This window comes from Myodes glareolus, chromosome 9 (assembly GCF_982192425.1).
Source record: "Myodes glareolus chromosome 9, mMyoGla1.1, whole genome shotgun sequence".
In the NCBI taxonomy this organism is placed as follows: Eukaryota; Metazoa; Chordata; class Mammalia; order Rodentia; family Cricetidae; genus Myodes; species Myodes glareolus.
In genome coordinates, this window is record NC_142034.1 from 96,835,404 (window position 1) to 96,848,673 (window position 13,270).

At 42.3% G+C, this 13,270-nt stretch overlaps 1 protein-coding gene across 3 annotated transcripts in view; it reads right to left on the reverse strand.

The window, feature by feature from the left end:
* The window catches only part of Crebbp (CREB binding lysine acetyltransferase), a 131,348-nt gene extending 118,227 nt beyond the window's left edge, over positions 1–13,121 (reverse strand). For all 3 annotated transcript variants that reach the window (XM_048433064.3, XM_048433062.3, XM_048433060.3), the window contains exon 1: positions 12,665–13,121. In XM_048433064.3, coding sequence (XP_048289021.3) covers positions 12,665–12,749 — 85 coding nt within the window. In that variant the 5' untranslated portion in view covers positions 12,750–13,121. The remainder of the gene's footprint in view (positions 1–12,664) is intronic.
* Positions 13,122–13,270: the final 149 nt, after the last annotated feature.

A 13,270-nucleotide genomic window follows, 5' to 3' on the forward strand; every position in this document is an offset into this window, starting at 1 on the left:
CACACTGTCCTAATGAGAAGTTTCCATGGGTTTAGGTGTAGGTCATAACCTCATCCATGCATCAATCACCCCAATCCTCACTGGCCCCAGGGATATGTAATGTTTGCTAGTTTCTCAATTAATTAAACAATAATAGCTGCCTCAACTGGCTATATGCCAAGCTCCATAATAGCCTAATATACAAAAAGCTAGTCAAACTGAGTAAAAGTAGATTATTGTAAAGGGAAACTCCCTTTTAGAGATTTCTGCGCCCCCCTTTTGTCCCCAAGACTCCAACGTGTGAAGTCTATGGCCCCAGTCACAGAGCTGCTGAGCTGAAAACTGGACTTCATGTCCACTGAGACAAAACCAGGGTTCCCTCCTGTGCACACATGGCTGGTTCCCAATATAAAAAGTTCCGACATTTCCTTCAACTCTGAGTCATGCTTAGAAGGTTCTACTTTTAATCAGGTGGCAAATACTCAAATATTTTAATCCAAAAGAATTGGGTCAAGCTTTCATAGTCCATAACTATCAAAGCAAACCCTACTTATAGACAGATTTCTATAGTTCCTGAGTGTCATCATTCAATTCAAAATCAAATACCAAAATCTATCATATTTAAATGTTACCCCTGCCTTCTCCATTGGTTATCATAAAGAAGAATTAAATCTGCTATTTCATTAGCAGTGCTAACTATAAAGGTAAAACACACAAGGGGAGGCTGGCAAATGATCTGATAACCCAGGTTCAATCCATGGGACCATGGGAAGAAAAAACTTCAACAATGTCCTCTGACCTCCACACAAGTGCCACAGCACACATGCATTCCCCCCCCCCCAACAAACACACACAAGGTAATCAAATAAGTAAACATGTATAGGTGGTAATGTTCTCATATGAAAAACGTAAAACTACTAGGAAGAGGGGAAGCTTTCTAATTATAAAAATAATTTATATTACAAGAGAATTGTATAACCCTATTAAGCAAATCCATTCTCTGTTCTACAGACTGAATTCAGGTGCAGCTCCAAGAAAAACCTGTTATACACAACAACACACAGGTAAAGATTGGCAAATTAAGAGATTCCCAAACAGTAGCAGATGGGACACTTAAGATTTGGAAGATTTTCATTGCTAGGTTTTACTATTCTTAGCAATGCTTCAACTAAATATTCTTTTTGATTAATAGAAACAAAACACGGAGGGAAATGTCACTAGAGATAATATTCAAGTATTTCTTAATATTAAGTTTTAATAAGAATTCAACTTTTAGACACAGAATTCAAAAAATAGTCTTGATACCTAAGGGAACCAGAAAACATCTCAACAGTTTTTCAAAGACAAGAGTACCTCTTATATTACCTAGAAACTTTTAAAAGGGTCCCTTCTGCACATGTGCATCTGTGTGGGTGTGTAAAGTGCCCTGGGTCAGAACCTTACAAGAAAGTTCAAGCTCAAGTCTAAGAGCTCCCATGCAGGAAGGACTCTAAGTGGACTACCCAGGAGAAAAAGAATATGCAAAAGCTCCACAGATATCAGTTCAGTGGTTTACATTTCAGCAAAGTGAGCTTGAGATTACTAGGAAAGCAAGATCCCTTTCCCAGTTAAAGCAAGAGCTGTGAACAGGACACAGCAGATCTGATGGCCATGTTCCAAGAAGCAAGCTTAAGATGGGTAAGGACTATCCCCAACCTCAAATTGTACTACAGAGCTATTGTAATTAAAACAACATGGCTGGATGGTGGTGGCAAATACCTTTAAACCCAGCGCTTGGGAGGCAGAGACAGGTGATCTCTGTGAGTTTAGGGTCAGTTTGGTCTACAAAGAGTTTTCCAGGACAGTCAGGACTGTTACACAGAAAAACCATGTCTCTCAAACACACACACACACACACACACACACACACACACACACACACACAAAACAAACTAACTCAGCATGGTACTTACTGACAGAAAAACAGACATGTTGATCACTGGAACTGAATTGAGGGCTCAAACATAAATCCACATACCAATGGACACCTGCTTTTTATTCAATACAAAACAAAAGCAAAAGCAAAAACAAAAACAAAAAAGAAGCCAAAAATATACACTGGGAAAAAAAGGCACTATCTTTATCAAATGCTGCTGGTCAAACTGAATGGTTGAATGTAAAAGAAACCCAAATAGATCTATACTTATCACCCAACATAAAACAACTCCAAATAGCTCAAAGGTCTCAATATAAAACCAGATACACTGAAATTGATATAGACTACAAAGTGGGGAATTAGCCTTGAAGTCATTGGCAAAGGAAAAGACTTTTTGAACAGAACATCATTAGCACCAAGATCAACAATTAATAAATAGAACCTTTGAAACTGAAAAGCTTCTGCATGGCAAAGGACACTGCCAGCTAGCCAAAGTAGCAGCCTACAGAATGGGAAAAGATTTATACCAACTATGCATCCAATAGATGTATATCCAAATATATAAAAAGTAATATTCAAAATATATAAAGAACTCAAAAAGACTATGTATCAAAAAAGCAAATAACCCAATTAAAAATGGGGTACAGATCTAAGCAGAAAATTCTCCTAAGAGGAAACTCAAATGGCTGAGAAACACTTAAAGAAATGTTCAACATATTTAGTCATCAAGGAAATGTAAAAACTATTCTGAGATTTCATCTTATACCCATCAGAATAGCTAAGATCAATAAAATAAATGACAGCTCATACTGTCAAGGATGTGAAATAAGGGGCTGGTAGGACAACAAACTTGTACAACCACTATGGAAATCAGTGTGGTGGGTCCTCAGGAAGATGGGAAATTATATACTTCAGGGTCCAGTTATACCACTCTTGGGCACATATGCAAAGTGCGCTCCACCCTACCACACAAAGACATTTTACTCAACCATGTTCACTACTGCTCTATTCCTAGTAGCCAGAAACTAGAAACAACCCAGATGGCCAGCAATAGATGAATGGGTAAAGAAAATGTGGCACATTTACACAACGGACTATTACACAGCATTTAAAAATGAAATCATGAAATTTGCAAGAAAATGAATGCAACGAGGAAAAGTGCATCCTAAGTGAGGTAAACCAGGCCCAGAAAGGTAAATATGGTATGTATTCACTTATATGTGGATATTAACCATTAAGTTAATGATAACCAAGCTACAATCCGTAGAACTACAGAGGTTAGGTAGAATAAGAGACTAGAGGGGACAAATACATCTTCCTAGGGAAATTAAATAGAATAGATGGTTATGAATGAATGGGGGGAAGGAGAGCTGGAAAGGGAGAATCAACTGAAAAGGAGGAGGGACAAAGGAGATGAGGGAGAAAACTAAAATTAAGGACCATCTGAGGAGTAGTATGAAAACCTAACACAATAGAGGCTTCCATATATATATATGATCTGAATGAAATAATAGGGGAGAGAGAATCCCAACTAGACATCTGTTACCAAATGAAGCTTCCAGTACCAGGAATGGGTTATATATCTAAATGAGTTATTGGCCTAAAGAGTCCCATGGGAACTCCCAAACAACCCCAGTCTGTTGCCAAGACTATAGGATGTTCTCTACAGACTGACAGCAAGGTTCTATTGCTGAAAACAACACTTAGATGACTCACTTAACATGGAGAAGTTGATCTGGTGCTTACACAGAGCCTTCACTCCGATATGCTAGTGTCTTTGGCACAGAAAGGTACTCTACATGCTACCAAAGGAGAAATGTAAACACCAACCCAGCCATAACCCTCAGCTCTACAATGGTGTCCTAACTGCAGGGCACACTAGTGTAATGATGGCACTAAACTTGTGGGAGTCACCAACTAATACCTGATTTGACTTAAGGTTCACTCCACAAGATAAAACCCGTATCTGACACTACTTGAGTGACCAAGAACCTGAGACTAGACAGCCCAGAGATCTAAGGTAAAAAACCAAATACTACTGTTCTACTAAAAGAACAAAGCAATGAAAAGAGTCCTATGGCCATTGTGCTATACTCAGATCAGTGCCTAGCTCAGTCATCAGTGTAGCTTCAGCCCACAGAAAGTGGGAACAACAGAGACTCGCAGGCAGGCAATATGCCCTAAAAGGGATTATCTCCATCAAATACCTCCCTCCCCTCAGGGCTCAGGGAACTCTGTCAAAGAGGTGACATAAAGAGTGTAAGATTCAGAGGGGATGGAGGACACCACAGAAACAAGGACCTCTAAATCAACAGTATCAATGCACATATGAACTCATAAGACTGTGGCAACATGCACAGGGTCTACACCAGTCTTTGGACATATATTATGCCTTCCAGTTTAGTGCGTTCATGGCATTCCTGAGTGTGCAAATCAGAGGGTCTGTGTCTGTTTCTTCTGCCTTTTCATGGGCTCTTTTTCTTTTGTTTTGTCCTTCTCTGACATGTGTTTGTTTTATGTTACCATATTTTATTTTATTTTATATTTTATCCCTTAGAAGCCTGTTTGTTTTCTAATGAGACAGAAAAGGGGTGGATTCAGATGACAGGGAGGTAGGAGGAACTGAGAGGAGTAGAGGTAAGGGAAGCAGTAATTAGGATATGTTATGTGAGGAGAAAAAAAACCTATTTTCAATAAGGGGAGGGTGGGTGAAGATGGGGCCAGATGTTGCAGTACACACCTTTAATCCCAGCACTTGGGAGACAGACTCTGCCCTGGCTATATAGTAAATTCTAGGACAACCAGAGCTAAGTAGGGACCCTGTCTCAAAACAAAAACAGAAACAGAAATGAGTGAACAGTGAAAGTATAAGTACTAAAATCAGATCACATAAGAGGGCATGCCCAGGAGTATGAAGGTTTCTGAGAGCCATCTGGAAACAACCAAAAGAGGAGTTAACAAGAGCTATATGTACTGTGACACCCAGGAAGAAAAGATTTTCATGGCCAGTGTCCTATTTCTAGCCTTCAAGATTGGGAAAACAGGTGGGCTTTCCCATCTGATTGATTAGCACTATAGTACAGCAGGAAAGGCCAGGGAGGCACCAAACCACGGGCTTACCTCAGCTCCCTGCGATTCTACATACTGAAACGTTCAGAACAGGAGGGAATAAATACAATCTCTTTGGGTTGCTTCTTGGGTCATTTCCACACTTGACTGTATTTTATATTCTTTTCTTAGTTTTATTTCAGAGTTGTGTGAACAGTTCTAAGCCTCTGAAAGGTACCAACCAAAATCTCTGCACAGTGTTAATGCCTAAAAGACATTTCAGACTGAATTTTAAGATACGCAGTAGTAAGAAACAGAACCACATATTTGAGACTTAAGAAGTTCATGAATTACATTTCAAAATTATCAAGAGTTTACAGAACACATAAATTTTTATAATTTAAATGAAGGGGCTGGAGAGAAGACTTAGTAGTTAAGAGAACTGGCTGTTCTCCCAAAGGACCTGGGCTAGATTCCCAGCATCCAAAGGGCAGCTCACAATCTTCTGTAACTCCATTACAGGGGTTTTGATGCCCTCTTCTGGCATTTGAGGGCAATGCACAAACATGGTGCACAGACACACATGCCGGCAAAACACATAAAATAAATGAATAGACCATATATATATATATATATATATATATATATATATATATATATATATATATATATATATATATACCTAGCCAAAGCTCACTAACTTATCAATGGTGAAAGCATCAGAATTAAGAAAGGGGGATGCCAGGTAGTAGTGGTGCAAGCCTTTAATCCCAGCACTCAGGAGGCAGAGACAGGCAAATCTCTATGAGTTTGAGGTCAGACTGGTATACAGAGTGAGTTCCAGGACAGGCTCCAAAGCTACAGAGAAACCCTGTCTTGAAAAACCAATAAAGAAGGAAGGAAAGAAGGAAGTAGAGAAGGAGAGAGGGAGGGAGGGAAGGAGGGAGGGAGGGAAAAGGAGGCGGCAAGCCAGGCGGCGGGGATGCACCCCTTTGATCCCAGCACACAGGAAGCAGAGGCAGGTGGATCTCTCTGTTAGTTCAAGGCTAGCCTGGTCTACAGAGTTTTCAGGACAGAGTTCCAGGTCTACAGAATTTAGAACAACCAGGGCTACACAGAGAAACAATGTCTTAAAAATAAATAAATAAAAATAAAAAAAACAGGACACACACACACACACACACACACACACACAAAGAGTAGTGGCAAACAGTGCTAAAAGTAAAGTCTTAGGAGAAAACTAAGCATTTTCAAGGACAAAATCTGTATATTTGCTCACTTTTTGTCTCCAACATCTCCTAAGTACCTACGAGGCAAGTAAGCCTCCTTCTGCTATGTTCAACGCCAGTGTAGCAATTGTACCAAGTCTATACTAGCTCTAAAAGCACCGCTCAGCATCTAGTTTCACAGAAAAGACCTAAGGTGATAAAGTAGCAGAGAAAAGAATGCTGTGGGCTACTAGGGTCAGCAAGAAGCAAAATGGCCAGCAAAAGATCAAAGCCACCTTACCTGGCTTTGTTAAATTTATCTGATTTTAAATATAGTATATAAAACTATTACAGAAAAAAAACCAACAAAAATGTAAGCGAGCACCTCCTACTGTAAAGTGCTGACCCCACCCTAGCTACTGGTCACTGTGCAGGCCAGGTACATTAGTCTCAGAAAACTTGGACTACTTTTGTACCCCACTGGAAACAGACACAGTAGGTCAATATTCCCAAATGGTGCTTAGACCATGAGTCCCATACCACTCAAATCGAGTTGTGGCTCAAGAGAAAATTTGGATGCCAATTTTTACACTGAAGTTTAAGGAGACAGCCATGTCCATATACTGTCTATGGCTGAGTTTTTGCCAAAATGACCAAGTCAAATGGTTAGAACAAGAGACCAGATGTCTCACAGAGCCAGAAATATGTCCTCTCGAGCCTTTTATGAACTTGTTTACTGATCTAAGCATTGTATAAGGGGGGGGTGCCTGGTGCTAATGAGCTGTGGGAATGGTGCAAAGTTCAGTCCTGATCTTTAAAGATCCATAGTGCCCACCAACATATGCTCTGAGAGGCTGACACCAAAATTCCTTGACTAAAACTAACCCTACTGGAGATGATGATGATGATGATGATGATGATGATGATGATAATAATAATAATAATAATGGGTTTTCAAGACAGGGTTTCTCTGTGTAGCTTTGAAGCCTGTTCTGGACCTCACTCTATAGACCAGGCTGGTCTTGAACTCAGACAGATCCGCTTGCCTCTGTCTCCTAAGAGCTGGGATTAAAGGTGTGTGCCACCACCACTTGGCCTTAAAAAATTATACTTTATGTATTATGAGTATTTGCCTGCATGCTCATATGTATACCATGTGTACCTAGTGCCCACAAAGGCCAGAAGAGTGACAGATCTCCTGGAACTAGTCACAGATGACTGAGATCCCAAGCAATCTCTTGAAATACACACCAAGTGCTGACTTAAGTAAGATAAAGCGGTGACACCCACACTAATGTAACCCCAAGAACTAAACTAGCAAGCTTTCCTAATCTTTACAAGCCCACACTAAGAAAGCTAAGGAAGGCAGGTAGTCACCCCACTATTTTGTTTTCAAACACTAAAGAAAAAAAAATCAGCATTTCTTTGCACAGCCCTAAGTAATGGAGTACTCTGAGAGCCAACCATTTGCCCTGGTAACTATACTGCCAGCTCTTATTCATTGAGAATAATGAATAAGAAGTAAAACTACTAGTGGCAGAAGTAAAACTACTAGCTTACAACCTAGCACCAATTCTCAACAGCAGAAATCAGCCTTGTTCCTTTATAAGCCATTTTCAATTATTTTTAAGGGTTACTGAATCAAGTGGGGTACAATAGAGCATATCTGTAATCCCAGCAACTAAGGAGGTGGCAGAAGCATCAGGAATTCATGGCCAGTATAAACCACATGAAATCCTGTCTCAATAAAAAATAACAGCAATTATAGAACCCCAACCTTTCACCACTATGGTACCACTGGTGTGCTTCACATTTACACCATCTCTTCTGAAGAGCTACCAGTGCAGCCCCTTTGCACCTCAAAAAGGTCCCTACTTTCATGGCAAGATAAAATCAAAAAAGTCTTACCTTTATCGTCAAGACAATAAGGTAAAATAATAACCATTTCTCAATCATACCCTAAAGTAAACAAGAATGTGCGCCCATCGTTAAATAGGGTAAATAATACCAGAAGCAGAGGAAAATAAGGCTCGGCACACTCCATGCTATAAACCCTACACCCCAGCTCCAAATGTTATAAATTTTCTGAAAAGGATGGCTTGAGTGTGTTTGGGGGATGAGAGAGAGAGGGAGGAGGAGAGAGGAAAAGAAGAGAAACAGAGTGACAGAGAGACTGAAACCTGCTTTGTAGCACAAGCTTGCCCAGAACTCATAATGTTGTCTAGGCTAGCCCCTTCCTGCTGTAGCCTCCAGAGTGCTGGAATTACAGGTGTGTGCCATAAGCCTCCACAGGTCTTTAACTCACAAGCTCAAGTGAATGCCACTGAAACCTGGCAAATATCACTGTCCTATGAGTTAAGTAAATTCTCTTTTTTTAAATTTTATGTGGGTAGGTGTTTTCCCTGCATGTATGTCTGTGAAGCATGTGTGTAGAATTCAGATTCCCCAGAACTGGAGTTACAGGCAGTTATGAGCTACCATGTGGGTGCTTGGAATTGAATCAGGGACCTCTGGAGGAGCAACCAGTGCTATTTTAACCAGTGAGCCTTCTTTCCAGTCCCCAAGTCAAGTAAATTCTTTAGAGGAACAAATTTATAAAACAAATTTCTAGAATGATCATTTTTTTAAAAATACTGTTTTATTACGTTTTTTTATTTAGTGTGTATGTGTGTGTGTGTGTGTCCATGGGCATGCATATGTCATGATTCATGGATGAAGGTCAGAACTTGCAGGAGTCAGTTCTCTCCTTCAAGGGCTGGGATCAAACTTAAGTTCAGTGGTTTGGTAGCAAGGGCCTTTACATGCTGAGCTATCTGACCCAATCTAGATCCCACTTAAGTTATGGGTTCTCATTTAGAAAAAGAGCAGTAAATGTTTCTTCTCTTCATATGCTGCCAAGATGGCTTGGAGGAAAGCACCGTCTGATACAGAAAGGGCTGCACACAATGAAGAGTGCCATTTAGTAGTACAAGATGTTGGTGGCAGATCACAGTCGCCACAAAGCTCTCTTGAAATACACTTCTCTACTGCACTGACAGATTCACAGCCACTAAGAAGGCGGAGACAGAAGGTTCACTGGAGTCTGAGAGTTGAGAGCTGGCCTAAACAACAGTGAGACTATGCCTCTTGAAAAATTAACTTTTTGTTAGTGATCACAGAGCATTCCTGTAATCCCAGTAACACTCAGGAGACTGAGGCAGGAGAATCACAGGTCTGAGGCAATTTGATGCTATTCTTAAACACATCACCTTGTCTCAAAGTAAAAAGAAAAAGTTATTTTTTTTAAGACATAGGTATAAAATACAACCATGATGGTTTATGGTCATAACATCTGTGTTTGATTTTCAAAAGACAAATTTAAAACTTTTTACAAAGTGTGTGTGTGTGTTGAGAGAAAGAGAGGGAGATGGGGATGAGTGGTACGTGCCATGGCACACTTGAAGATCAGAGGACAACTCTGTGGACACAGTTCTCTCCTTCCACTTTTATATGGATTCTGGGGATTGAACCCAGATCACCAGGCTTACATGGCAAGTACCTCTCTTTACCCACTGAGCCATCTTGCTGGCCCTAATACCTCTTAAATGGCTTGCTACACACAAATTTTGCCATAAAGTTGCCCAAATCACTAAGTGTCGTGATGTATGCCTATAATACTAGTACTGGGAAGGTTGAGGCAAGAGGATCCGGAGTTCATAGCCACCTTTGGGTACAAAGCAAATCTTAAGCCACACTAAACTAACCAGTAAAACACTGTCTTAAAACAAACACTTTCATAAATGTTTTTTTAAAAAAAAGTCTACTACCTGACTGAATATTTATTTCTTCTACCACTAACTATATATTGGTAGCACAAAGTCCCTCCCGCTTCTTACAAAGTGCTAAATGATTCAACACAGAACAAGAAAACAGTACTGTGCCAACATCTGATATCATCTGATTCTATGCCACTTCAGAACTGCCTAGATGGTAGGGTGGAAAGTAGTTTCTCCTTCCTCCTGCTACCCTTCTCCAGGCACCTTCCCTCTTCCTCTACATGCTTTCCCCATCTTAAGTGACAAAGGCGGTCATCACTCAGATGCTGCCTTGTCCCTAGTGAAGTGGTTTATTACGCATACATGGACACTCCCCTTGGTGAACTCCAAGTACTCTATAGGCTTGGTAGGTTCCTCAACATCAAGGGAACTCTCTTCTCTACCCACTACCATCCCTAGAAACACACCTATAATGCACTTGATGGCTTCACAAGACAGTTCCCAAAGATGTGGCCTGTGTCACAAACAGTTCAAGTAGCTGCTGTTTCTCAGGGTCTAAGGTTCTCTGTTACTTCTCATTCTTCCATCACCTCCCTCAAATTTGATCTTATGCTCAGAACACACATCTTGGCCACCCTGGCCCGATTTTCTCTTGGAGTCTTGAGAATGAACCCCTCACTAAAACAATATTGAATTTCTCAGTAATGTTACCTTTCCATCTCTACCCCAGCCATCACTCCATTCAATATATTTAATGTAAATATTTCAGTCATTTGTTTAATTTACATCTTTAAGATCTGTCTATCTTGTTACTGGATCTTAGGCTAATAGTTATTCTTGACAAGATTTCACTTTAATTAATGTGTTAAATAATGGTCCCTTCCTTAGCAGCCCACCCTAATACACCCTTTCAAGACAATGTAATGGTGCATTTCATGTCACCAAACACTCAACTTAAACACAACTGTCATCTTTATCTTTTTGTTCATTTAAGTCGGAATCTTAGAAACTACTTCTGTTTCATACATTTGGAAATGTTACGGTGCTCTCCTGCTTTTCCTGGATAGAAACTGGAAAGGGAAGGGGACAAAGTGGTTAATTTCAGAAAATCATTTCTGATAAGCTCTGCTCTGATTAGCAGGACATTAAGTAAATATCTGAACATTGAGTAACAGAAATTACGACAAGAAAAGCCATCTTTTGGACTCCAACTTGTAAATAGCTGGATGAGTACAATACTCTAAGTCTTTTTATGGGCCTATTGTTAATTTGCCCCCACTTTTAAGGAAAAGAAATCTACAATAACCTCACTCAATAACAGCAAAGCTGAAAAGTCTTCAAGTTACCAGTGTCAGAGGACAAGCTTCAGGACTGACTAAACTTGCCTGGTCTGATCTATATTTCAGATGATTACAGTCTTCTGGCTGAAACATGGCAAGCTTACCAAAATAAGGGAGGTCTATTCTGCAGAAGGGCATTTAAACCACTGTTTCCACATTTCTCACGTCAATAAGTAGATTTTTATGAAAATAAACGTCAAACTCAATTTGTCATTTAAAATGAAAAGTACCATTAGTGATTTCTCTCCCCGACAATCATTTATTCCTTCCCACTATTGAACAAATTTTAAGTAAACAAAAATCTCCTGAAAAATGATGGGGGAGGAAAACACTCACCTCTGGTTTCTACATTAACTAATATTACACGTCTCCTTTCGTGATTGGATTTCAGGAACCGTATTCAAACTGAAGCCACAAATCTAAGTTTTGTTTCAACAGTAGAAATATTTTTTAATACACTTGGTAAAGTCACAGAAAGACTTCCACAACTTGAACAGCTGTGTCTAGCGCCAATCTGCAGGCAGCAATGTAATTTGATTTGGACCCATTCATCAGAAACTCATTTTCAGATGCCGCTACTACAAGACCGTACTGGAGGAACGCTAGCTGCGGTGAGCCGGCTTTGTTCGCAGCAGCGCCGAAGTTTTTATTGCAGAGGACAGCTTGAAAAAGGAAATACAAATAACTGGTAATGCTACCAGAGAGCTGTCCAGAAGTGTGAATTACCGACGAACACAAAACTGCGCTATGATCACCTAAGAAAGTTTGCAGGGACGCTATTTAGTGAGGGAGGAGGGGGATTCAGCAGTATCTTGCTTTTTATTTCTGAAAACATGTAAGCCCTACAGTACTTCATTTTTTAAATTTTACATCTCCACGGTAAAACCAGCCCAAACTCATAGGGAGAGTGGAGTCCAAACGGACTTTAAAAGCCTGCTAGCTTCTTTTTAAGGTTAAGTATGTAAATGAAAAACACCACAGCAACTTTGATGACATCTTGCAAATCAAGTTTGGGGTTTTGAAAAAAATTACTAGGTGATCAAAAAAAAATGAAAGAATCAAGAGTTTCAAAATAACCACTAAGCGTTTTCCAAAGCAACACATTCCAAGAAACTTCTCAGTCGCAACTCATAAGCCGGTGGCAGCTGTGTCCGCGACTGCAGCGCCTTGAGTGGGGGGTCCGATCCCGAAAGCCCTCATTACTTCTGGGAAGCATTCTCTCCCTCCAAACCTCCAAGGTACCCTCCGCTGTCATCCCGGCCGGCCATGCGTGCGAACACCCGGCCGCGCCCCCGCTTCACTTTTCCTCCCCGACCGGGAAGCACAGCCCAGGGCCCGGGACAGAGCCTCCCGCCACTGCGACCCCCCAGGTCCCTCCCCGCTCCTGACGCTTGACAGCGCGCCTGGCCCTAGCCTCACCTGTGCTGTCATTCGCGGAGAAGCCCGGGGAGCTGAGTTTGGCTCGTTTGGGGTTGGGCGGTCCGTCCAGCAAGTTCTCGGCCATCTTCACCTGCTCGCGGAAACAGCCCTAAGCGCGGGCGGCTCGACGCGGCTCGGACGGGGGTCGGGCCGGCGGCTGCGAGCAGGCGAGCCAGCGAGGAGCGAGCGCAGGAGCGCGGGCCGGGCCGCGGAGGGCGCAGGCCGGGTGGGGGAGGCGGCGGCCAAATCTCAGCCTCAGCAACAGCGCCCCGCAGCGCTCACCGCCCGCCCCCGGCCGCCGCCGGCCGCGGCCCCCTCATCCCCTGCCCGCCTCCCGAGCGCGACACTCCGCGGCCCGGGCACCCCAGCGGCCCGGCCGCCTTCGCGGGCCCGGCTGGCAGCGACGGCGCCCGGCCCCGCGGCTCAGGCGGCGCCGGGGAACATGGTGGTGCCGCCGCCGCCGCCGCCTCGCCGCCCCCCCCCCCGCGCGCCCCACTTAATGAATTCGCCCGCGGTCGGACGACCGGGAGACTTCGGGCTCCGCCGCCCGCCCGCGGCCCGCCGCCGCCGTGAGGAAAAACAATGCGCCGAGCGGAGCCGCCGCCG